The sequence below is a fragment of the Caretta caretta genome, chromosome 1, assembly GCF_965140235.1.
Source record: "Caretta caretta isolate rCarCar2 chromosome 1, rCarCar1.hap1, whole genome shotgun sequence".
NCBI classification, from domain to species: Eukaryota; Metazoa; Chordata; order Testudines; family Cheloniidae; genus Caretta; species Caretta caretta.
This window is the reverse complement of record NC_134206.1, coordinates 166,817,584-166,843,797: the sequence shown is the minus strand read 5'-3', so window position 1 is coordinate 166,843,797 and position 26,214 is coordinate 166,817,584. Positions and strand designations below refer to the sequence as shown.

General features: G+C 41.0%; 1 protein-coding gene across 1 annotated transcript in view; it reads right to left on the bottom strand.

The window, feature by feature from the left end:
• The window catches only part of URB1 (URB1 ribosome biogenesis factor), a 70,767-nt gene that overhangs the window by 7,841 nt on the left and 36,712 nt on the right, over window positions 1–26,214 (bottom strand). The window contains exons 22-35 of the mRNA XM_075133132.1: window positions 23,840–24,695; window positions 20,132–20,336; window positions 19,024–19,207; window positions 15,890–15,948; window positions 14,957–15,150; window positions 13,242–13,352; window positions 13,096–13,159; window positions 11,204–11,375; window positions 10,480–10,582; window positions 6,368–6,528; window positions 5,710–5,821; window positions 3,561–3,667; window positions 2,834–2,977; window positions 952–1,061 (exon numbers count right to left, since the gene is read on the bottom strand). Of these exons, the coding sequence (XP_074989233.1) occupies window positions 952–1,061; window positions 2,834–2,977; window positions 3,561–3,667; window positions 5,710–5,821; window positions 6,368–6,528; window positions 10,480–10,582; window positions 11,204–11,375; window positions 13,096–13,159; window positions 13,242–13,352; window positions 14,957–15,150; window positions 15,890–15,948; window positions 19,024–19,207; window positions 20,132–20,336; window positions 23,840–24,695 (2,582 nt within the window). The remainder of the gene's footprint in view (window positions 1–951; window positions 1,062–2,833; window positions 2,978–3,560; window positions 3,668–5,709; window positions 5,822–6,367; window positions 6,529–10,479; window positions 10,583–11,203; window positions 11,376–13,095; window positions 13,160–13,241; window positions 13,353–14,956; window positions 15,151–15,889; window positions 15,949–19,023; window positions 19,208–20,131; window positions 20,337–23,839; window positions 24,696–26,214) is intronic.

Genomic DNA, 26,214 nt, shown 5'->3' with positions numbered 1-26,214 from the left:
GGCAATGTAAACGAACTGTCTCACAGCCGGCCAGCAGATTACTCTGACAGGCCGCATGCGGCCTGCAGGCCATGGGTTGCCCACCACTGCTTTAGGAGGACAGGTCAATCAATCTTTCTTTTTCCATTAAAAGATCTATTATAGGCGTCTGCACTGTTGATCATCAATCAATTGTCTGCATTTTATTAACACAACAAAAGCTATTCTTATGTCAATTATTCATTACCTTGGAGGTCAGTGACCCATCCCACATAATTAGAAAGAATACCCCTATTGCTTGATCATAGGCAAGCAAGATGCTTTCTAATCTAATCACAAAATAAGTATTGTGCATATTGGGCCAAATCCATGCTTCCACTTCCAGACAGGTGTGAAGAAAGGTGCCTAAAAGGGATATAAATAGTTGTGCCCTGCTCTGGGCACTTGAAAAACCTACAGGGTTTATGCTCTGCAAATCTATCTGGAGGTGGGGGCTGGGAGCATGCTCAGTCTGTTTTTAGCACAGATTCTCCTGATCCTGTAGCTGGTAAAAATTGTGTGTGTGTGAGAGAGAGATTGAGATTACAGCCAGTTCAGGATAGAGGATCAAATTAACAGCCATGCAGAGGTCATTGCAGGATTGGGTGCCTAAGGCAACATTTGAAGAAGTAAACGGCTAATGCGCTATCCTAATATGTCATCTTGATAGTACCTTTGTGAGAACTCCTAAAAAAACAACCCCCAAAATTTAAACAACACGAGATAACATTTTAGGGTTCAACAAGTTCTTTCACCCTAAGGATGGCATTTATGTGTGGAAGTACCACGAGTACTCACGGGATACCTCTATGTAAGTCTCTTTCACATATACAGATGGGTGAATAATCCCTTTTTTATTCATTTTCAATTGCACAAATACTCCACAAAGAGTACAATTATTTCTCATTATAACAACATCCCCCTTTTATGTACCTCTTCTCCAGAATATATAATATCCAGGTTAAGAGGCTATGGTCTCGTATCAGTTGATAGGCAGCTTTAGTGATACATGCAGCATTTTGCAGTATTTCCAGAATGTGACTCTGAAACGGAAAACAAAATATACTTTTATTTCAATAAACTATAGCTGTGGGCTAGTTCACTAGTATAAACATTTAGGAATGATAGAATAGGAATCTAATTGTTTGGTAAGCTTTTATTCAAAGGAAAACAATGACAAGACAGGGAGAATGCCAGACTGCACCCTATAACCTTCCACACAGACACTAGTTTTGATGCTATATCGCAGAGACGTAGACACCCGTTCCTCACTGAACTTAAACAGATAAGCAGCATCAAAGCAAAAGTCAATGGGACTACTGAAGGCTAGGTACATGCTTAAGTACTTTGCTGAATAGGGCCATAGAAAGGAAGTCTGTCTAGAAGTTAAACCACAGAACTGGTAGTCAGGAGACATGGCTTCTATGTTTAGCTTTTGCTATGTAACCAGAGGCAAGCTATTTAATTTCAGTACATCTCACGTTTCCCCATCTATAAAATGGCAATAATGATACCTACCTTCCAGGAGTGTTGTGAGGCATAATGAGTTAATTTTTATATAGTGTTTTGAGATTTTGTAAAGTGCCTGGATTGCACTGTTATTAGGAGTTCAAGGTATTTGTTATTGTTGCATCACTTATGACATTCCTCTACTTGGACCGCCAATCGTTATGCATTTTGTGATATAAGTAAACAAAAATGTTTGTAAAATGTATTTTTAGAGGGATAGCTAATAGAGGCAGCTATTAAAATACCCACTCATCCAGAAGTAAATATAATACTGAAATAAAAAACGTGAACTATTTGAAAAATTGGTGGACAGTATCTAATCTAATAAAGGCAAACACTGTAACAAACCATTTCAAGTTCTTCAGAACAGCCAAAGGACAGCAGACTTTCTAATTTTTAGGCAGATATATTAGAATCATTAAAGAGAAGCAGTGCCCAGGCAACAAGATACTTTTTTATTTTTAGGTCAAGATTTTCAAAGGCAACTAGTGATTTTGGATACCTCCATTTCTGAGCACCCAACTTGAGACACCATAAAGGACCTGATTTTCCAAGGGTGGATGCTCCATATTTTCTGAAAGTTAGGCTTCTTTAAGATGACTCAAGTTGGGTGTCCAAAAATTGAGGAAACAGAATCACTCAGTTTTAAAAATGCTGACATAAGCCTCCACTTTTCTCCATTGTAAGGATGGCCCCTTTGTTATTGGACCAGATGCTCATCACAGAAAGTATGTCGCCAATATGCTTCTATTTGGAGATAGGTAAAATTAATGAAGGAATTAGACTGACCTCATTAAATTCTGTTTGGCTGCTTCCCCAGGATATAAAACTAGTGCATTAGCTCACTGTGTCAGCTGGCCACTCCGTATCTACCCATGTCTTGGAGGAACAATTCAATCACCTATAGGACTGAGCCCTTTATTTCTGACAAACTTATAAACTGGTTGCATTTCAGGTATAATGACTCAATAACAAAGCAAGCTATTAATATTATATCTTTAGGGTACAGTGAAGGTGGAATTGATGATTATGAACCATCCTAAAAAGGACAAAGGCCCAACTACGCAACTGAAAGTGCACAAATTAGAGTTCTGAATGTTAGTGTCACTGGTGTAGATGAGGCCATTGACCATTACTGTCAGCTGGTGAAAAATGGTGCAGGTCCATGATGAGACTGTGGCACATAGTCTTGATGTAAGTGGGTATTTCCCCCCATAGAATTGAATAACAGTAAGTTTGAAAGAAGAGCATCTACATGTCCCTTCTTAATTTGCTTGAAGTTTTACATTTTTCTTCTTTTAATTACCTGGGAGGCTTCATCACACAGTGGACTGTTGAAGAAGCACAAAATGACATGGAAAATCCTCTGATAGTCATACAGCTCATAGCAGTGCTCGTCTCGCAGTCCTTCTCCAAGAAGCCCAAGAACCCACTCACGTTCCGTTTTGTGCTGGAAACCACACAGAAGAAGTACCATAGTCACTGATTTTAAAGCATGCTGGGAAAAGCCTCAGCACAAACAATATGGTTTCCTACAAGTGGCAACATCAACTTTTCCTGACTTCCTCTTTTCAGTTTTTACCACCACAAAATGTAACCAACAGACAGATTTCTGCAGGAATAATGGGTCAACGGGGCAAATGTGATCAGACACAAAAAACTTACAAGGTTGCTATTTCTAAAATATCTTCACTGAATTCAGCATTAATAACTAGGTTAGACGATCACTATAGGCTCTTCAGGGCAGGGATTAGATATTCATTCTGTGTTTGCACAGTGCCTGGCACCATGGAGCCTTGATTCCTAATTGGGCCCACTAGGCCCTACCACAATAGAGATAATAAATATTTACATGAAAATAAAAATGAAACAAAAATGCCAGTAAATAATTACAAATGTTGAGGAGAAAATTTCTGGGATTTTTTGGTTGATTGCTAGACATTAACACCCTCAAGTCATAATACTAGTTAGGCCAGGCAATATATTGCTCTCTGAAGGTTTATGAAACATACAGGACATGAATCTCACATTACCTCAAAATCAAAGCTGTAGAAAAGCTGATAAAATCCCGGTACTTTCTTCAAGTCCAAATACTGATGTGACAGAAGGAATTTATTTATCTTTGTGTACATGTGCTCCTCTGTGAACAGATTTCAGTGGTTATTTCTGAGGAGGAAAATTTAAGTGTGCACATTCACAACCTCACTGATGAAGTGGGATCTACACCTTGTATTGCCTCCGTAGATGTCAGAAATATTTCACTTGTGGCAAGTATGATGTTCTCATACTGTAACAGTAAAGGTATTGTTGATCACCCTTAATTTTCCTTAAAACAAAAATACACAACCAGAGAATGCCCCAAGCAGATGATCATATGAATATTTAACGTTGGTCAATTCTCAATACTTCCAAAGTTACCCTTCACTCAGAAATAAAAATCTACTACAGAGTTAAAAGCAAACCCCACAGTGATAGTCACAGAGAAGCCCCAGGGAATCTCATAAAAAATACAGGATTCTAAGCACAGTGAAGAGTGTCAAAGGAAAAGCAAACTCAGAATCATGGACAAATTCCAGACCATGCAATCATTGGTTTTAACTTACAGGAAAACATCGGTACCGAAGAAACACTTCACTGAAACATTATGCAGCTATTCCACATTTTATATATTTGATAAAAATAGCCATTTAGGGCAGGGATTCTCCAACATTTTCCACAGTGTGAACCACAGCCTAGAAGAGATTGTCTAGTGGACACCTCTGATCCTACTTGCAATACTATAGACCACCTCTCCTCCCATATATGATCCTATAAACATTCTTGTGTCAATTACAGTAACTAACCAAATGGAAAAGTAATACAAGGAAAGTATTTTCCTATATTTTTAGATGTAAACACAGAGGAGAGCCAGCATCATGCAAATTACCAGGTCTCCACAGACCACATTTTTTAACTTTTGTATTATGGCCAAATCTGGAGATGCACGCATTAATGCCTGGATTTAAGCATGCAAATATCCCACATGGCTTGCACAGAGATCAGGCTATTCACATGACAAGTCAGGCATACACACATAGATTCTAAATCCCGAAAAGACCATTAGATCATCTTGTCTAATCTCCTGTATAACACAAGCCATTCATTTTCACCCCATTATTCCTGAATTGAGCCCAAAATTTGTGAAGAGAATATCCATCTCCTCTGCAACAGATTAGACGGGATCTGAACTGGCAACCACTTGCACACAAGGCACGACACTTTCCACTCCTCCAGTAAGTCAGTGCACAAGATTTAGATTCTAATGAAGGTTTTTCCTCAAAACATTTGAAGGCCTGCGTGATAGGGTGCATAAACTCTGTCCCTGACTGGAAAGGATTAAGCAGCAATTTGAGGCTTAATTAGTCAAACTCTGCTACATCAGGGTTGGCTGTTAAGCCTGAAAGAGAAGTTTAAAGAGGGAAGTCTAGCAGCTGGAGGCTGGTGTGGAGGGAGTACAGCAGACAGGCTGTCCTGTGGATGACAAGAAGCCTGACTGAAGACAGGAACTGTGATGACCTGCATGCTTGAACCCCTGAGCGGAGCCGGTGCTAGGCATTAGCAGACTAAGCAATTGCTTAGAGCCCCAAGCAGCTCAAGGGGACCCCCATCTGCTTTTTTAGCATGTGTTGGGGAGAGGAGAATATTCCTGTTTAGGGCTCCCAAATGCCTAGCACCACCTCTGTCCCTGAGTGAGGCAAGAAGAGCGCCAGCCCCTGGACAGTGGCTGTTTGGGACTCAGGAGCCTGTCCCTCAAAATCTATAGCAGATGAGGTGTGCCTGTGAGGAAGAGGTGGCCTGTTGAGCTTGGCTGGGCTATACAGTTGTGTTGGCATTTCTGTAAGAGTCTCTAAGGCACTGCAAGGAGCCGAACTCTGTAAAGTGGTCGGGCCAAACCACGCCCGCAGCTGGAGCCGGTAAAAGGACAGTGGAGGAACCTGCGGTAGAGTTGCAGCATCACTACATCTGGCTTCTAGGGGAAACGTTGGAGTGGCAACCGTGCTATAGCATGTCTCATGGTTTCTATGTTTATCCGTATGCTTTGATTCTACAGTGTCACTGAAGCTAATCGTTCTATGCAGTGTTGTTTTCCCTGCTTTAGCCCCAGAAGCTAAGCCACAGAACACACAATTTAATCTACAATACCTGGCTTCAGCATTTGCTGCACCACTCTAGCAACGAAGAGGGTCAAAGAGAAAGTAAACCTGAGATTCGGTTGTCTGATTCCATTTTGCACAACATCCATAACATAGAGCAGCTGTAGCACAAGAAAAAGGAAAAGAAAGCTCTAGTATTACTCATCACCAGCTAATACAGCAGGACGTTCCTCAATGGGAGCGTGAGAAAATAGGCCTTAACTGTATTTTACAAGTAAAAAAATCAAGCCACAATCCCAGCAGAATGACTGTTCTAAGAATTCCAAATGGTTTTTGGTTTTTTTTAAAGCTCACTAATCATAATAAACATAGAACAAAGAAAATAGAATAGGAAAGCGGATAACAGATCTTTTAAAAAAACATTATATGAATTCAGTCAACTCTGAAGTACACATTTCTATAGATGGCAATTGCTAACTCTGGGACAAGTGAAAGTGTGCGAGAAACACAATCCCATCTTTGAGGACAGACTAATAATAATACTACACACTGAATCAGGGCTTGAGAAACCAGTTTACTCACCCACCCAAGGGCAAGTGGAAAGTAGAGGCTGGTGAATGGGTCCCTTCGAGGAATGAATTTGCCCTAATGTGCCTACCACAGCAGGTTCTAATATCATGGATAAATTAAATCTAGAACATTTGTACCTGTCTCTGTTCTCGAAAGCGAGCTCCTTCCAGGTGAGAACGAAAGGAACCCAGAATATAATACGCTGCTGCTCGCATATTGGAATCATAGCTGCTAAGGGCAGCTACTGTTAGGCCCAAAGCATTCACTTCCACAAATGTATGGCATGCCACTACACACTCTGTGGAAAGGAAATAAGTTAACATTTGTAAAAGCAACACTACAAAGGACATGTGGCAATGCAATTCTTCACATTAACTTCATTTAAAAACATAATTTCTGAAAGATGAACTAGAAACTGTACATTTAATTGACTGTAGCAATGCATGGTGAACAATCCACTCAGCAAGTTAGGAAGGGGCATTCTGCACACACACATCCATCTAAACAGGAACATTTTAGTTTCCCTGAAGTCATGTTGGCCAGTTCCTGGTGTGCAGTGATGCACCAGAGCTCATCTTCAAAGACAACTCAAAGAATTCTGCCTGGTGCATGAAGCTGGCCGAGCCTGGGATCAGGTAGAGTGGCTTGTTCAGCTCACGATTCTTAGCTTGCCAAACAGCAACTGTAAGGAAGACCAGGCTATAGAATAATTCAAAGAACAGGGGCAGAATTTAACTAATAAACCAACTCTTGCCCACCCCTTTTCTATCTCTTGCTATCTTTTCTCTTCTCTTGATCACCATTGATTTCAGTGGGTCTTGAATTGGGCTTCAACTCTGTAGCTAGGAATTGTAGCCTTGTGCAACAAGTATATAACAGTGTTTCAGTGTTTATGGGCACCTATCCATAAGAGTGCACCCCCAAAATCAAGAGGTATTACATTTTCAAATTGCCTTATTTAGATTTCAATTCTTGCAATCTGCTGTACCTCTGTAGATTTTGTCATTTTTGGAATGATGTACTCATCGTAGCATGTTCAGGGCAGTTGTCCCTTTATGGCACAGCTTTGAGTTAGAGTTAGCACAGAGCTGCCTTGCTCAAGGGGGAGTTTCAGAAAGTTTTTCTGACATGGGGGGCGGGGCGGGAAAGGGGGCAGTTTGGGCCATGGCCCTGCTCATTTCGGAGTGTCATGTACTTCAGAGCGTGCAGAGAGAGCAGTCCAGCAGTTCCTACATGCAGGGACACAATCTGTGCCCCAAGGCTGCACGAGGAGATGGAGGCTCCTTGTGCCAAGCCCCTCTTGCACACATAGAGCAGCAGGACACAATCCAGTGCTCATTATTTGGGAAGGACATTGCTGTAAGTGGAAGACCATGTAAAGTTACGAGTAAGTTCTGGGAAGACTCTATGGAGCTCAATGTTTGATTAATGTTAACTGTAGGGAAAAAGCAAACCTCTTGGGCACGCCCCATATCCTGCGTCTGAATGAAGAAACAGTGGGGTGAGTAAAAGCACCTCCAAGAAAAGCATCCTTTTACTGAAAAGGATACCAGAATAAGACATGGATCCTCCCTCTTAAGCTACTAGCCGTGGGCACAGAATCTAGTTTACTAGTTTGAATTACAATATAGGCCCATTAGTGATTTTAACATGTAGGGCACTTTCTAATTTAAACCCAATTTACGCCCCCTTTAACTTTCTGAATAAACCTACCTTCTGCATAAAATTTCTCTTGTGTAGTTCCGCCCCACCTGGGGCTGAATTTTTTTAAGGGATTTTTGAGATTAATCAAGACGTTTTTAATGAGGTTTTGGAAAAGTGGTAGCATTTCTATCCACTCATAACTCCACATCAACTTGATGTAAACACTCCAGGCTTGTTGTCTATGCTAATCTTCAAGGAGAAACAGAGGCATAGGAGTATTTTTTTCCCAGCTGAATAACAAATGTTTTTTTACTTAGTGGCAACATCCACATAGGTTATAACCCCTATGAAACCTTTAGTGAATGTTTACCAGCTCTGCTCTCCCTCTAAACCAAGTACGTTCCTAGCCCTTTGATTACTAAAGGTTTATATTTGCCATGGCAATTCCTCCTCCTCGCCCCCAAAAATCACAGATTATCTATGTCCCCATCCCAACAGCTGTGCTCATTCCCTCCTCAGCTGCCAGAACACCCTATCTCTGCCTCTCGGCTGGCATGTCTCTCGGCTCACATAGCTCTGCTGAAGGTGGGACAGCCAATGGTAGAATCTTCCCTGCCCCACTCTGCACCCTGGCCAGCTCTATTCCACATGACAGGGTAACAACCTGTGCAACAGCACCACTGGAAACGCATTTCAAAACCATCTGCTGGAGAGAGTCAACAGCTGTTCTCAGCACTAACAATTCCTGTACATTTCCCCACGAGCCTCCTGGCTAAGTTAGATCCATCATATTGAATTGGCAGTACTCAAAATGCCTCAGTCTTCCCCCTCATAAGGGGCTCAGTCATGAGCCTGGATGCACAGCTGTGCAGAGGGGGCTCTTCATGCTCCCAACTCCTCCGCATGGGATGTCCACATCGCCAGAGTCTGTGCAGGGCAGGAACAGCAGCTGCGGCCAGGTTGCTCTCACAGAGGTTCTGAGGAAATTGGAGGACCTTTGGCTCTTCCCCCCTCTCCCTCAGCACCAGGGGCACCAGAAGATAGCTGGCAGCACTTCCTTCCCTGCTCGATTCTGTTCTCTGCCCTCTTCCTGGGGTACAGTGGCTATGTGCTGCGCTTACTCGGGCTGGGCTGCAGGGTGCCTGTAGAGCCCAAGGAAAGGAACTTTTCCTGGTGCGTTTAACACACACTTCAGAAGAATGATCTGAAGCCAACCAGTCTGTGAAGGGTTCTCTATCCACCCCTTAGTAGTGGCTGATCCAGAGTTCTTGCCTGAAGTGCAAATGCGAGGCCAGAAGCTCTTTAGAGTAGGGACTGCACCTCACTATATGCCTGTGCATAGTCTAGCACAATGGGGCCCCAATTCAGAGTGGAGTCTCTGGGCACTTCTGTCATATATGAACAACAAATGATCATTTCCCATGTTCATGTCCCATAATAAAACCTTATTTCAAGGGTATAATCTATGTAACTCATATAAGGATTTATCTAGAAACTCCTCTTCCACTGCACGCATGGCATGGAAATATTTTCAACCAAGCTGCCCTTGGAAAAGGCAATCAACAAATTGATGTGAAATAACAAGCTATTGAAAAAAAAAAAAGTTAAATGTATGTTTGACATCCAGTTTGTTTAAAGAACCTTGGGAACCACAGTCGGAAAGCTTTTGATAAGATGTTTATCAGATCTAAAGTTAGAGAGAACTGAGTACTTGCACAATTCAAGGCCTTTACTCAGCAAGCAGTAATCATTTGTAGGTTTATAAATACGTACCGATACACTACATAACATCTGTGCACATGATGCTGTACAGCAAGTGCAGGGAGCAGGCACAAAACAGTAGGGGTGATATTTTCAAATATGGCTCAAGTGACTTAGGAATATATTGGGACTTGGGATCCTAAGTCACACAGGCATTTTTCAAATCCCGCCTGTTAGTCAATAACAGCCAAAAATACGAGGCCATCTGACACTGATCCTGTTAGAACACAGGGGGCATCCTGAATTTCTATAGCTTAATTTTTTTTTTAAAATATACACAGGATGACACTCTATATTTTTATTACTGTCAAAAGCATATTGGTCAATTTGCAACACCAACTTAAAACAGCAACCCCTCACTCGTTTCCACCTACACAGATACTGTACTCCTCAGGTTTATATTTCCTCTCTCTTCATCTGCACTTTTTATTCTACCTTTCAAAGCAATTATATTATCAGATTGCCTTTTGTTTGAGAAGATGTTATTGCTACAGCAAACAAAAGCCAGCTATAGCAATCCAAAGTTTACCCAGAAAAGAACATCATGATGGACATAGGAGAGAAGTGGTTGGTAAATTCACTGTGATAAATGTCTCACTTTGATCTTTAAACATTTTATAAACAGACACAAAGCCCTTTCTGCAGTATAGCAGTTGGGTGTACAGGGAAATTGTGTCATATTAAATTAGAAAAGCAATATTGAGCAAGTGCAAATATCATAATCTCTCTCCTCTCAAATATGGTGTAAACTCTTTCTTTGTAATAATATTGAATTCTTCCTTCAGATGTATGTTTGCAGTTCCTGACAGTTGGGCCTAAAATGTGAGATGAATATATACTTTACCTGGTCTGGTCAATTCACTGAAGAGCTGAAGTAGAAAACAGGGGTCGTAGAAATCATCAAGATCCTTCTCACTTTTATCTCTATACAATGGCACTTGTCCTTCCTGAAACAAAATCCAAAATAGAGAGCTACTACTTGAATTTAAACCAGCTTGATTTCAAACTGCCCTGACAATATCATCATGGCAGCTCACATTAAAGCCCTGCAAATACAAGGCATGGAATCATGCTTAACCACTGCTGTGTTTAAATATGGCTATTGCTGCCACGGTTCCAGTATGTTTGTCCTTGACCAATATGAGCAGAGCTAGCAAACTATGCGAGAGACTAAACGAGAGAACCCAGTGCAACTGTGCCGATGCACAGATGTGGTTTAGACAGTCAAATGTGGTGAGACACTAAATGCCAAATTCTGATCTCGGTTATGCTTTGGCAGCCTCATTAAATTCAGTGGTGTTGCATAGCTTTAATTACAGACAAGATGTGGTCCTACACTGAAATTAATCTGAAAAAAAAAAAAAAATACTGGCACAGTTGGAAACAGAACAGTAAAAACATGTTCTGTGAAATGATACCAGCTAATTAATCTTAGCCACCTTGTTACATATTTCTCAATGCAAAACAGTGGACTACATCACATTAACAACAGCACGATTAATAAATTACTAAAAGGAAAGGGGCTTTTCCACATCAAAAGAGAATAATCAATAGTTGATCCAAAGCACCTCTGGTGGCAGGAGACGGCGATGTTGAGGGAAATGTAAGATAGTCTTCATCATCTTCTCTTTATCTAGCAGACACAAAGTTTCCTCCATGCTTGGCTGCTGCCATAGTGACTTCCCCAGACTCTTGCAAGTCTTGTGATGTTCCACAGCTGCCGGTCCCCACAACAGTATCCTTAAATATTGTTAAAAGTAAGCCCTTAGTTAACAGATAATTAGCATGGAGAGAAAGGCAATTATGGAGATGGATTCAATTTATAAAGGATATAACTTAGTATTTAAATTTTCCCCTCACTTGTACTTATTATCCTGTGGAAACTTGAAACTAGAATCTGTTTCCCTGGCAACACCTTTCTCATCCATCCAAAGGCTTTCGAAATTCAGCCTGATGGTGTCCCTTTAGCCACTTCCCAGCCTACAAATCAAAGTCTGTACATGCTTCAGGAGACTGATTTATTGACTGTGTCAGTGCCTAGCACCACCACCTCCTCACACACTGACCGAGACTTGATCAAACTATACAAACCCCAGAATGTCTTGGAGTTCAATTAGTTTTTTCAAGCCAGCACCAAAATGCCTCCATGACCCCCTTAACCAAGCCCTTCCACCCTCTCCTTAGAAATCCACTTATTGTGCTGTGGCTTATTGTTTATTATTTAGATAGGGCCTACAATGCGCTAGGCACTTTATGAAGTCATAAGACGACAAAGACAATGCCACTAATCGCTTACAAGCTATTCAGGCTCCCATCAATGATTGACTATGACTCTGCTGAGTCCCACTCTCAAGCATGTTCCTTGCATTGGTCTGTATTCCCTGCATGCCGGGGCAGGGACCATGTCTTTCTAAGTGTCTGACTACCAATTTACTTCAGAGTGCAATATTAAAGTGTTGTTTCTCACCTATAATGATCTAGATGGTTTACAGTACTAGGTACCTCAGAGGCCACTCTTTGCCCCTGTGATAACACAGCAGCTGACAGGCAGGAGACTAGTGGCAGGGTCCTTGACTCTGGAACTTCTGTCCTTACTCCACCTGAGTTCAAATATGCTGACCCTCAGGACAGGTGACAAGGCTTATCTGTTCCCACAGGCTTTTCCATGGGTGGGATGGGGTAGAGTAGGTGAGAAAAAGGAGAGTCTTTGACTTGGTCTACACTAAAATGTTAGGCTGACCCAGATACATCGCTCAGGGGTGTGAAAAATCCACAAACGTGAGCGACGTAGTTAAACCAACCTAACCCCTCTGTGTAGACAGTGCTAGGTTGACAGAAGAATTCTTCCCATCGACGTAGCTACCACCCCTCTCAGGGAGACGGAGTAGCCACAGAGACAGGAGAGCCCCTCCTGTCAGATTAGGTAGCGTCTACACTGAAGTGTTGCAGCTGTGCCGCTGTAGCATTTCAAATATAGACAAGCCCTTAGTTTGTTGGAGATGGGAGGCGAGGGGGCTGGACATAGGTTGAATCTGTACTTTGTATGCACTTTGTTAGCAATGCTTATGCAGGTGAAATGATAGAAAGGTGCATTGAAAATAAACAGAATGAATAAGCAGCAAAATGCTAAAGGCAGCAGAGCCATTATAACTGCAAAGTGGGCTGGCTGAGCAGCAGACCAAGGACTAAAAGAACTGGGAGACAAAGCAATCCTTTCACCCCCCAGTGTGGTCCTCTCTACACCAGTGTAGTGGCACGAGGGGGAGCTGAAATGCTGTTCTGCACCTGCTCTATGAATAGTGCCCAGGTTCTATTAATCCAGCACCGTGCACCAACATCAATTTATTCCCATCCTGAGTTTTGGTCCTCAATTAAAAAAAAAGGTGCCAAGTGTATATTAACTTTCAGATTGCTTATATAGCACATATGCTAGCAAAACAAAAGGTGGCAATCAACTTACCTAAAGTTGATAAGACTTAGATCATTCTTCTCATATAACTGAAGAAGCAGTAATATTTTCTGATCTAAAAAAATCAGTAAGACATACATTAAGAATTTTAAAAAAAGATCCAATAGAAAATATCTTTAACAGTCCTATACACTTACCGACACCACTCAGTGTTGCACCATAGGATCCTAGTAACACAGCAAAGTGGCTGCTCTCACAGACTGAGGGATCGAGTTTCACTATAGTTGACAATACATCCACTAATGCCTCTGAAACAAATACGAAATTTTATTTTTAGTTTTTGCATTCTCTATCAGATGGTAGCCAGAGAGAGAACATTTAAACAAACACCTTAAGACTTTGCATTAATATTTACAGTTGTGACACAACATAGGCAAAACATTTCTCTATCAGTGATGTAGGCCACATAGGATACAGTAGCTTCAACTTGAACAACCTCTGTAGAAGCCAGCCTGGTATTTACCATCCTATCTAGGTATTTACACAGACTCCATCACTGCAAGATCTGATTGGATAACAAATTTTAGTGAATTTATCCTGTGACATACAGAAGTGTTACCATCCCCGTTTTACAGATGAGGAGCTAATGCCCAAATAAATTAAGGACAAACTTGCCCAAGGACAAACAGGAAGTCAGAGGCAAAGCTGGGAATTGGACCCACATGTTTTGAGTTGCAGTCCATTGCCTGAGCCAAAAGCCCATCCTTTCTCCCCTACCTGCCATCCACATCATAAATCAAAGCAAAACAGTAACAACCTCTTCATGAGAGTTAGAGAAAGATAGAGGTATAGATGAATGAACTCATGACAGTAAACTTCTGAATTATTGAGGCTAGCTTTTTTGAAAGAGCCAGTCTCCTTGTCCTATGGAAATACTGTCTAACTGACAAATGCATGGAATAACGGATATACTTTCATGAAAAATATAGGCAATCCCTTCCTCCTACTGCATCACTGGAGCTTTCTCATCTTGTCAGGCATTTAAAAGCCTTGAAGTTTGTCTAGATTTTGCTCATGACTATCAGTGTTGGCAGTACACATTTGTCATCAACCTGTTCTACTTAGAATTTCATCATCATCTCATACATAGCAATTTTTATCAATTTATCTCAAAGTTCTTTAAAAAGGGCAGCTAAATGTTATTCCCATTTTACAGTTGGAGAAACTGAAGGGCAGAGCAGGTAAGTGATTTGCCCAAGGTCACAGAGCAACTCAGCTGCAATGCCAAAGATAGAACCCAGGACTCCTGACTCCCGACTCCCAGCCCAATACTTTATCCATTAGACCTTGCTACTTCCTTCAGGTTAGGACTGAACTAGATTCCTCATAGGAGGATTGTTCTATCAAATACACAAGCTAAGAAATTAAAAATTGAAATACAACCAGCAAAGAGCAATATTAAATCCTCTATATCAACACAGATACCTATTTTAAAATTAACGTCTCTTATGTAAGCAATTGCTTAAATAAATACTTAGCCAAATAATATTTCTACCTCCTTGATCTAATCTACATGAAGGTCAAAATTCTGGTCCTACTGAAATCAATGGCAAACTTCCAGTGACTCCAGTGAAGCCAGGATTTCACCTCAAGTCTTTATCAGTAAGAAATAATACCGAAGAATGCTTTTAAAAGATATTAATGTTTAAAACTGGCATTCATGAGGAAAAATACAACATTTAAATTCAAGCAGAGGAGAGCAGGCAGGCTTTGAAATGAAATGGTAATAACAATTTGGGAGTTATTTTAGTAGCTTGGTAAATATGTAGATGAGTAGGTAACTGGATGGATGGAAAACAACACTGACAAGACACTATTACTATATATAGCTGAAGAAAAGAAAGAGAGATACCTCTTGTCTGAATCTTCGTGTTATCTTCTTCTCTTGACCTCAGCATGATTGACAAAAATAAAGAGTGCTGCGTGATCATCATGTAAAGCCTGGAGAGCTTGACTAATCTCTGACTAAGCGGGCTCTCTTTTGTGTACAACAATTGCACAGCAGCATTAAGAGTTTTCAGAAATCCATGATCTCTGTAGCGATACCTTCAAAAACAACGATCAGAGGAAACTCAGATTTCAACCAAAGGCAAATTTGCTATTCAAAATAGTGAAACACAGCATAGAAAGCAAATAAAAAAACATAGCCCAATATTTCATTCAGTTTGTGAACTAGCCACATCTTAAACTTCAGAAGAAAGGACTATTTCAGCCAGAACAGCAATCTGCTCTACAGGCTTTACTACAGGTTAGCATTTCACAAATTTTATATTAAAACCTTCATTTGATAGTAATCCCTCAGCCCTACATTTCTATTTCCACATAAGGTAAGAAGACTCCCCCAAACTATTTATTTCTTCTCATCTCTCTTTTTCATTGGTAAAGGGAAAGTGCCTAATCCTGACTTCATACCAGAGTAAACAAGGAATATTTTAAATTAAAAATCATGGGTTACACTAGTTTAACTAAGAAAGTAGGAGCAGTTCCAGTAATTTGCTACCCCACACTAACTGAAGGCCAAGTCTGGCCTCAGTTGTACATGAAGTCAATGGAGTTGTACTGAAGTGAATGGAGATTGTGCCTATCAATGGGGCTAATCCTAAAAAGTGACTGTCATCCTCAAGTCCCACTGATTTCTGTAGAAGTTGAGGGCACTTAGTACTTTTTAGGATGTGCTTAGTACACTGTAGGATTAGGCCATAACTGATAGGATGTGGCCCAGCAAACATTAGAGAGTGCCTATTCCATCTTTGCTCCATCTCAACAGCAATACAAAATTACTTACTTAAGTCCCATTTTCACAAGACTGTGCCAGTCAGCCGGAACCACTTCATTAACAAAATGCTGTATGGGTAGTAAACAACAAGTAGTGATATGTAACATTCAATATGAAGCAGAGCAAAGTTTCCATAGAACATCAAGACCTCAATTTTCTGTTGAACACTTTGGAGCCACGATAGCAGAGTCCAACCAGTTTCAAGGGTTTAAAAAGTACCAAAAGCAAAATACAACTGTTCTGCTTATGTCAAGCCTTAATGCCTTTTTTACTATCTGGTACTCGCTAGTCTTCCCATGTTTCTCAAGCAATGGTCTAAGGCTATGTCTACACTACGGACCTTGCAGCAGCATAGTTGAGCCACTGTAAGGTCTCCCATGTAGCCGCTCTGTGCCGGTGGGAGAGAGCTCTACTGCTGGCATAATTAAACCACTCCTAAGGAGTGGCGGTAGCTATGTCAGCAGGAGAGCGTTTCCTGCCAACATAGTGCTGTCCACACCAGCACAGGGGTGGGTTTTTTTTCACACCCTTGACCAACAGAAGTTTTACCGACAAAAGTGCCAGTGTAGACATAGCCTATGCTGTTACTTTAGATCAGGGATCGGCAACCTTTGGCACGCGGCCCATCAGGGAAACCCGCTGGTGGGCTGGGATGGGTTGTTTACCTGCAGCATCCACAGGTTCAGCCAATCGTAGCTCCCATTGGCCGTGGTTCGCCGTTTCAGGCCAATGGGGGCTACGGGAAGCTGCGTGGGCCAACGGATGTGCTGGCTGCCGCTTCCCGCAGCCCCCATTGGCCTGGAACAGTGAATAGCAGCCAGTGGGAGCTGCAATCGGCCAAACCTGCAGACGCTGCAGGTAAACAAACCGTCCTGGCCCGCCAGTGGATTTCCCTGATGGGCCACGTGCCAAAAGTTGCCGATCCCTGCTTTAGATAAACACAAAATTTCAAAGACTCAGAACTATTTCCCTGAGAAATGCAATAATGTAAAAGCAAAACATTTTTAGAGCAAAATTACAGATATGAAGTTGGGACAACATGGCATCTGCAGCCAACTTCTTCCAGAAAGAAACTCCGTGTCAGGGGTGGAGGGGGAAGACTACAGGGTATTCCATCTTCAGCTGCAAAGGAATTTTTCATACCACAGCACTTCAAATATTAATCACACCTTTCGTTTTAAGTTATATGTTCCCTTGCCTAATTACACTGCAAGTATCAGAACCTCCTCTCACCTATTCCTTCTCCCTGGGACCCAAAAGAATAAAAGGGCTGATGCTGTGAGGTGCTCTCCTTTCCCGCTGATGCGTGGGATTTGAGGGTGTTCATTACCTCTTAGAACTGGGCCCTTATTTTTTTTTACAGCTCAGCAAGAAGGAATAGGTGAGATGTTACAATACGTGCAATATAACCAGGCCCTACAAACAGAAGCATAATCCAAATCACATTGGCTAATATGAGACAGCAGCAATTCTGACTTCCTTAGAACAGAAGTTTCTAGCTTGTGTTAATGTAGCAGCCCACCACTGTAATGCAGTACCCATATTTACTACTGTTATGAACTAACACTTCATTTTGCAGGGGGAGGAGGGATCTTTAGTCAATTTAGGTAACAGAACATTACAAAGATACAGTACATTTGAGTTTATCTGTAGATCAGTTGTGGAAAACCTTTAAGTGGGATCTACAGTGGACATGGAGCAGCTATGTAATAATTTTAATGAATACCATGTGTGACAGTCATACAGATACAGTTTAGAACTATGCTGGGTTAGTGGAATGTTTATTATATGCCTGTATTGCTTTAAGTCAATGGGAGCTGTCTCCAGGAAGAAGACAATAGCTCCTGGATAAGAACATTCCAGCACACACTTGAAAGACAATGGGGAAAGCTATTAGTTTCCCGGAGGCTACATTCAACTAAGTTGCAAGTCTTGTTTTGCCAGTGCTGGTAGCTAACAGTTAAAAAGGTTTCAGAGGAACAGCCGTGTTAGTCTGTATTCGCAAAAAGAAAAGGAGTACTTGTGGCACCTTAGTGAAGTGAGCTGTAGCTCACGAAAGTTCATGCTCAAATAAATTGGTTAGTCTCTAAGGTGCCACAAGTACTCCTTTTCTTTTTGCGAACAGTTAAAAAGTTACATGTTGCCTGCAAAGGGCAGGAGGACAAAAATGTAACAGGATTTCAAGACTTTGTCCCTGAAGTAGAGAGAAAAACTAGTTTGGGGGTTAAGAGAACAGATTATGCCACTTGCCCCGAGGGCTCTGGGGGTGTCTGTAGGAAGTTTAGGCCTACCAGGATCCCAAGTGGAAGTTGGATTGACACCTGGTAAGCTAGATATGCATGTTTTAAGATCTTTTTCTCTGAAATGCTGTAGTTCTAAATAAACAATACTTTGCTTAATAAAGCTGTCCAATCACAAAGTAGCATGGGTCATAGCTCCTAGAGAGAAGTGCACTGCAGGTGCCCACCACAAGTCAGACCTGCTGACGTAATCATTGTTAGTACCAGAGCCCTGTCTGAGAGTGGGAGAATTGTGTATTTACACCTCAAGAGAAAGGTGATGGCCTGAGAGGAAGTGCACACAAAGAGACCAAAGGGATAACAGGGGCAGTTAGCCCAGTATCTGTAAAAGCATCCTTTCCTTTTACTATTTAGGACCTGATCCTGTATTCCTTACACACCTAAAGAAAATCTGAGGTGCCCAAGGAATACATAATTAGGAACTTACCAGGCTGCCACTGAAGTCAACTGGATGATTGTCGTTGATTTCAGTGGGAGCAGATTCATGCACTTTGTAAGAACACTTCTACTTTTACAGCATTTTCTCTCTCTCTCTCTCTCTCTCTTTTTAAATACCACCAGGGACTGATCTTGAGAGGTACTGAGCATCTCAAAATCCCACTAACTTCAATGGTAATTGCAAGTGTCCAGCACTTCTCCCAACAAGACCCAAAATTCTTTTGCATTAGGATCTTGCAAGGCCAGTTACATACTGTACAAGCTGCACACAAAATACCAAAGAAACCAAGTGCAACAACTTCATTTACATAATATAAAATATAAAAGCACAGTAAATGTTCTACTGCAGTAAGAAAAGTCCATACAATCAAGGTTTAGATTAAAGCAAATGGAAAGGAGTCTCACCAATATCTCTTCTAGCCTCAACAGCATGGAACTCTCTGTTCCTTGGTTGTTTTCTTGTTCTTTACTGATGTTATATGTGGTGATTAACCACTTTATACAGGCTGCCAAGAGGCTTTTCTTCCAGGAGTGCAACTCCTCAGCAGAGTTCTCCAGCGCTCTTGATATGGAATCTGCCACAATCCAACTGCAGAAAATTCAAATGTTAGAAGAATGTTTTTGTTTGTGTTAATTTTACCCTGGTTTTCTCCACATATTTGTCATCATTTGATTTTATGCATAGGGACACCTAAGCCCCAGATGACCAAAGAATCACTCTCTTCTAAAGCTCATGATAACCATGTAATAAGTTAGTCACCTAGGAATTTACATGGCCAGTTCTTCCCCCATGTTCCCCCAGAGAGGAGTACTGTCACATCTGTTATAAACCCAGCCATCAGCTTAAGCAGGGATAGAAAATGTTTCGATCACTTGCCCAAGAACAGAGCTTGTGGAAGTGTACTGGTCAGGAAAGTATTTTTACTGGTCCCAGCTAAGTACTACCAGACCTTAACGCATAAGTCCTTACAATATTTTTTGTCACTATGTTTATTATGCTATTGAATGTTAACTTTAAAAATGGCTCCAAAGTTCCCCAAAGTTTAAATAAAACTTAACATGAGTATCTGTGCTGTGGCTCCCTTTCCCAGCAAGATATGTGAGGCTGTTGTAGCTTTATTCTGCTGTGCTATAAACAGTTTATTTCTAAAGCACACCAATTAAATTAAAATGGAGAAAACACCAGGCTTTGAATTCCTGATATTTCCCCACACACATTTAATATCACTGAACCATTGTACATCTTCATGAATGAGGAATGTTTTATTTAAAGTTTTGGGGGACTTTTGAGATTTTTAAAAATATTTTTAAATGATCTACATAAATTGAAGGATACCTAGGCTTAAAAATACTATCACACTTAGACAGTAGGTTCTTTGAAGCAGGGACTATCATTGTAGATCATGTGTGTGTGTTCATGTACAGTGTCTATAACAATGTTTTATGCAACAAAATGACAATTCCAGGCATTACATTACTGAAAATGCAAAATCTGGAAATAGAACTTGCCTACCTCTCGTAATTTTCTGCTCGCTCAAGAGTTCCAGGTAACTGGTCAATTAGATGAGTTAGCGCTTCAATTTCTGAAGACTGTACCAGCTTGGAAAAAACTTGCAACTTCACGGCTTTGAGTTCTTGCGATGGCTCTGTATCTAGAATTATTTTTGACAGTTCTTTCCACAAAGCTACTCTCAAGACAGGTACAACAGCTGAGGAGACTGTAGGAAGAACGAGTGCAAAGAGATACAGGGATGTCATTGTGAGCTCTCTGGAAGTGCTCTCAACTCAAACTGCTTTATGTGTTCAACGGAATGATAGAACACAGACTGTGGGCCTATTGTGAGAAAGCGCACACAGTTTGAGACAGTAACAGATCTAGGAAGTGTTTGAAAGACAAACGTTCTGTAAAGTGTCTGGTATCTCTTTCAAACACCCACTAGGCAGAGAAAGCGTTCTCTTCCTCCTCCGGCCCTTCACCAAGCAACACCTCTCTTGAACCTCCTGTAAGCTGGGTCTGCTACTCTACCCCTCCCAGACTCTGTTGGCTGCTGCTGAGGATTCTGCACTATTTTATACCTTTTCCAGAGACAAGCATCCTTCCCCATCGACAGCTACAGCATGTCTGCCTCTGCTGTTGCCTGTAACCTTCCTTATCAGTAGGAGAATGAAACAGGTATGATCCTGGTTAGTTTAATTGCAGCACCTAATTTTCTGAAATGCCACTGTGACACTGACCAGATTTGTGTCAGTTAATTCTGCTGCTGATTGGAAAAACTCAGAGCAGCAGCAGAGCTACTGGAACTGTCTGAGGTTCAGGAAGGCATCACTGTATTCATTTATATTTGGAAATTTATTTTTCCACCCCCAGGGCTAGCATTTTTATTTTTTTTTTTTTTTAACATGACAGATAAAATTCTGCTGAAATGGATAGTTTCCAACATTTCACACCCAACCACTAGATCAATAGGGTTTATTCTAAACTGGATAAGTATCTAGACAGATTTTAAGATGTGTTATGCTTTGAACAGCTGTGCAGGGCTCAAGAAGAGCCCGGGGCAACTGCAACTAGCAGTGTTCTATTTGAGTCTACGTGGCCCAACCTGGTTGTGGCCCTTTAAGCACTACTGCAATAATAGTCTAAAGAATAATCATAAAATGTCTCTGATTTTCATTATCTGCTGTTCCATTCACGGTGCAGACAGACTGATTCATAGATTTTTAAGTCCAGAAGGCATCACTGTGATCACCCAGTTCAATGTCCTGCATAAACACAGACCACAGAATGTCACTAAAAAGCTCCTGCAGGAAGTCCATATTCTGGCTGAGCTTGAGCAATGGTTCTCAAACTGTGGGTTGGCATCCCAAAGTGGGTTGCAATGGGTCTCCAGGGCTGCCGTTAGACTTGTTGGGGCCCAGGACTGAAGCCTGAGCCCCACCACCCGGGGCCAAAGCCTGAGGGCTTCAGCCCTGGGTGGCGGGGGCTCAGGTTACAGGCTTCAGCCCCAGGTGGGGGGGGCCTTTGGGCTTCTGCTTTGTCCCCTTCCCCCCTGCCCGGGGCGATGGGGCTTGGGCCCCCCCCACCCGGGCAGTGGGGCTCAGGCTTCAGTCCCCCCTCTTGGGGTCGTGTAGTAATTTTTGTGTCAGAAGGGGGTCGCAGTGCAATGAAGTGTGAGAACCCCGAAGCCAGAGCATATTCAGTGTTATGGGTCATGTTACGGCATTCGGGATGTAGGTAAATGACTCAACTGTTGCTGGGATTCCTGCTGATTGATGGTACTCATCAGCATGCCTATTCATTTTTGTACTATGCTTTCAATTAACTTATTAGGTTGCCTTTGGGAAATTACTGCTACTATATGATGGAGAGTTACGAGGTTAACTCTGCCAGGCGATGAGAACACAAAGAGGAGCAGGGCCACTTTGCCATCAAAAAGAACAGCAGAAAGCCACAAAATGACCAGAGTGATCAATGTCATTGCACTGCCTTGTCATGAAACACATTTCTCACATACTGAAGCAACACCACAATGCAAAAATGACAATGAAACCTCATGGCTAGGGTGGACTGATCTATTCAAAGTGATTTAAATCACTGATTTTAATCATTATTTAAATCAGCAAGCAGGAAACCTTGATTTAAATCATTTTAAGTGCGTTTTGCATTTGTACTTTTTAGTTATTTTCCCAAAGAAAAGTTGGTTCTCATTAGTTAGTAATCATTAATACATGCTGATTTGCAACTAAAATTAGTTTTTACAATAAATTTGGTACTACTTTTTGCTAACCAGGGCAAAACACATGTATTTAAGCAACTATATAGCTTAACATACATTTATTTATATTATTAATTTTTATAATTTATTATATTAGAACCTGATGAATGATGCATTTCATATGTACTAGACGATTAATTTTTTACTTGCGATTTTTGTCAAGCTCTGTTCAAGAAACAAAACTGGAATTCTATAAATGCCAAAAACAGAGTTTTCATTTTTATTTTATCAGTTAAATAAAATGACCCTAACTGTGCTGGATATACTGAGAAAAAGTAAAGTTTATCAAAACAAGTTTTTCATTTAAAACTAACTGGTTTATTAAACAAAGGAATAGTTTTAATATTAAACTATTATCTGTAGTTTGGGAATTGAAGAGACTGCTTCTGGTCGCCATATTATTCAAGATTTTAGAACTAATAGACCTCATCCTCTCACACCTAGTTTTTATTCATAAATTGGAAGAGGAGAACAAGCTTTCCATATTTTTCAACGCCCAATCTGTTTTTTAACTTTGAATGAACTAGTCATTGAACTGAACTAGATGAACACAATGAAGGAAATATTCTCTCTGCACCTGCAGCGCAGGCTACTGCTGTCAAAAGCTGGTTTAGCTCTTCAACACCGCTGGTTCCAGGTGCTCAGCCAATGGCTTCTACCAGTTCAGTGGTTTGATTTTCTTTAAAACTTTGACAGCAAACATGCATTGCTTCTTTTTTTTTAAATTTAATTTAAATTATTTTTAATAGATGATATAGTAAGTTTAGACCTTAACATAGACTGTCCATTTCAAATTCCATTCTAAGGAGGTTTATTTTTAAAAACAAAAATGCATTTAATTTAAATTTAAAAGAAAATAAGTAATTTTTTAAAATTTCTTTTTAAAAAAGTCATTGATTTTTATCCACCCAGCATATGACACTACACCAAGATTACTTTCTAGCGTTCTACTACTCCATTCAGCACAGTATTTCCTCCCCATCTCACTCTCTGATCAGACAGAGAGTGCTTCTTTCTTGTCCACCCATTCCTGCGAGATAGGAGCAATGAAAGGTTTCTCCTCTCTGTCTCCCACCTGTCATCTTGAAGAAACAGGGAGCGAGCTCTGGGTCATCTGATTAGAATACCATGTCTATGCTGCCTCTTGTGTCCAGACAGGGAGAGGCCTGCTCCTGTTTATCCATACTTTACTTGCTCTTCATGAGATCAAGCAGAACAAGAAGTGCGCCAATCATATCTTTGGATTCAGTGAGAGCCACAGTGGTGCTCTAAAGAGCCACATGGAACTCACCCAGACCTTAGGCCAGTGAAAGTTTCATTCCCTGAAAATGCTCTTCCCAATGCACCCAATGACAGACACGTCATTTTATCTGAACACTCTGATGAGAACAGTTAAAAATCCCCAGATAATATTTACATCATTAATATTGATCAGTTGTTGGTTTTACCTTTTGATGGCCGTGTAAAGTCATACTGCTCTCTACTCTGCAAATACACGTTGATGAGTGGAAGAAAGATGTCCATATTTTTCTTTAGGTACTTTCCAGTTGCACAATTCAGACACCACAGCTCAAACTGCAGCAGATGAGTCCTACAATGCCGGATCAGCAAAGCCACAATGGCAAGGGAAGTTTCAGTCATGTGATTAAGGCAGTAAACGTGTACATCTACACCAACTGCATGGGCAAAGAGGGGCTCTTGAGAGAGAGCCTGCAGGAAGACTTTTTCCAGATCCTCACTGTTTGACGTTGACAGCAGAGTCCCCACCCCTTTAATGTGCTCTGTTGATAACAGCAGCTCTCCCTGAATGGTCTGTCTTTGGTAGCTTTCTGTGAGGAGCTGCAGCAGTGTCTTCCCATAGAAGCTTAAATGTTTCTCTTTTTTAGGGGAATTTTCAGATTTTTGAATGGTCAGGCTTGCCTCAGGAAGCTGGAGCATGGTTAGTGTGACTTCTTTTAACTGAGCCGCATACATATAAACATGTAACTGCTGCAGAGCCTCCAGCTGCTGGGACTTTTTGGGAGATACCTTGTTCTTTTCTTTTCTTCTGGCCCGTAACTCTTCCAAGACGCTTTTAGTGATGGCTTCAAAATACTTAGATAGCGTGTCTATGTGCTTCATATTTTGCAACATTGGAGCACTCACCTTCAGTAACTGAAGGATGCCATTATTTACATGAGCTGACAGAAGCTTCACCATGACAGGGTTTAAGTTGTGTTGGGGAAGAGAATGCTGCTCTAAAGCCAAGAACCAGGTCTCCAATATAGGATGTTTGAAGATCAACATGAGCATATCTTCTAGCACCTACAACATACACAGTTATGAAGAGATCACAAAAAAGATAATTTAAAATAATTTATCTGCTTCTACTTATAATGCATGTTTACTGAAACCTAATAATCGGTAGTTTTGGACATTAATTGCCTATTACTGGTCAAAAGAATTAATGAAATACAGGTACATACAATTATGTTTATCTCAATGTTTATGGTATGGTAAAAAAAAAAGCCTTTGTTCTGTGGTTAAAAAAAAAAAGATTCTAAACATTAAACAATAGCTCAAAAAGTTATTCATCTCAATTTCTATTCTGCTGCTTCTGGGATAAAGCCAAATGCCTTCTCCATTTGTTCACTCAGACAAGCATGATTGAATCTTTCAAAGTCTGTGGCAAAATTTTACACAGACATCAGAATGTCTTAGTCCTAAGTCAAGAGTTTCTCATGTGAGGGAAAAGACACCACTTTACCTATCTCAGAACATAACTTTGTACATTTCCATAAGTTTAACTATGTTCCCAGGGGAGGTATCACAGGTTTCATCAACTAGATACACGACATTCTAATCTTCTCAAATCCAGGAATCAGATAAAACTAACACTATGGGGAAAATTCACCCCCCCCCTCCACAAAATGTGGGCAATGAAACTTTGTGCCAGGGTCCAAAAGGAAAGGATAAACAGCATTCACTCACTCAATATACAAGTGAGCTGTAGATCTGCAGTGCAGCCCCTTCCACAGCCACTATTCTAGCCTGTGGGTTAGAATAGTAGAGGCTGCTGCCCAGCCACCCACCTGTGTGGTAGTTTAGAGCAGTGGCTCTCAACCTTTCCAGACTACTGTACCCCTTTCAGGAGTCTGATCAGTCTTGCTTACCCCAAGTTTCACCTCACTAAAAAACTATCTGCTTACAAAATCAGACATAAAAATACAAAAGCTTCACAGAATACTATTACTGAAAAATTGCTGACATACTCATTTTTACCATATAATTATCAAATAAATCAATTGGAATATAAATATTGTACTTACTCTACATACTATACATTAAAATGTATCTAAATCAGTCATTGTCTGAATAAAATTTTAGTGTCTACTGACTTTGCTTTTTATGTAGCCTGTTGTAAAACTAGGCAAATATCTAGACGAGTTGATGTACCACCTGAAAGACCTCTGCATACCCCCGGTTGAGAGCCACTGGTTTAGGGACTCTGGAGGCATGTTCTCATAGATCAATTGGTCCCTCTCCCAGACCTCCTTCAATGGCACACCTCTGCATTAATCTATCTGTGCCTGACGCAAAGACCCTTCTGTGGAACACTGTGTATGAAGCCCACTATTCATGTGGCGACAACCCACCTGCATCCCGCCCGTCACCCTACAGAAAGCTACAGTAGTGCTTCCACTTAGTGTGCAGATCTTGCACAGCCCTTCAGCAAGTGATTGCATGTTTCCCTATCAGACAGGCATCACCTTTAATCTTAATTGAACAACCTAACACGAATAAATACCAGAAAGAGTCAAACCCTCACATTCCACATTAGACT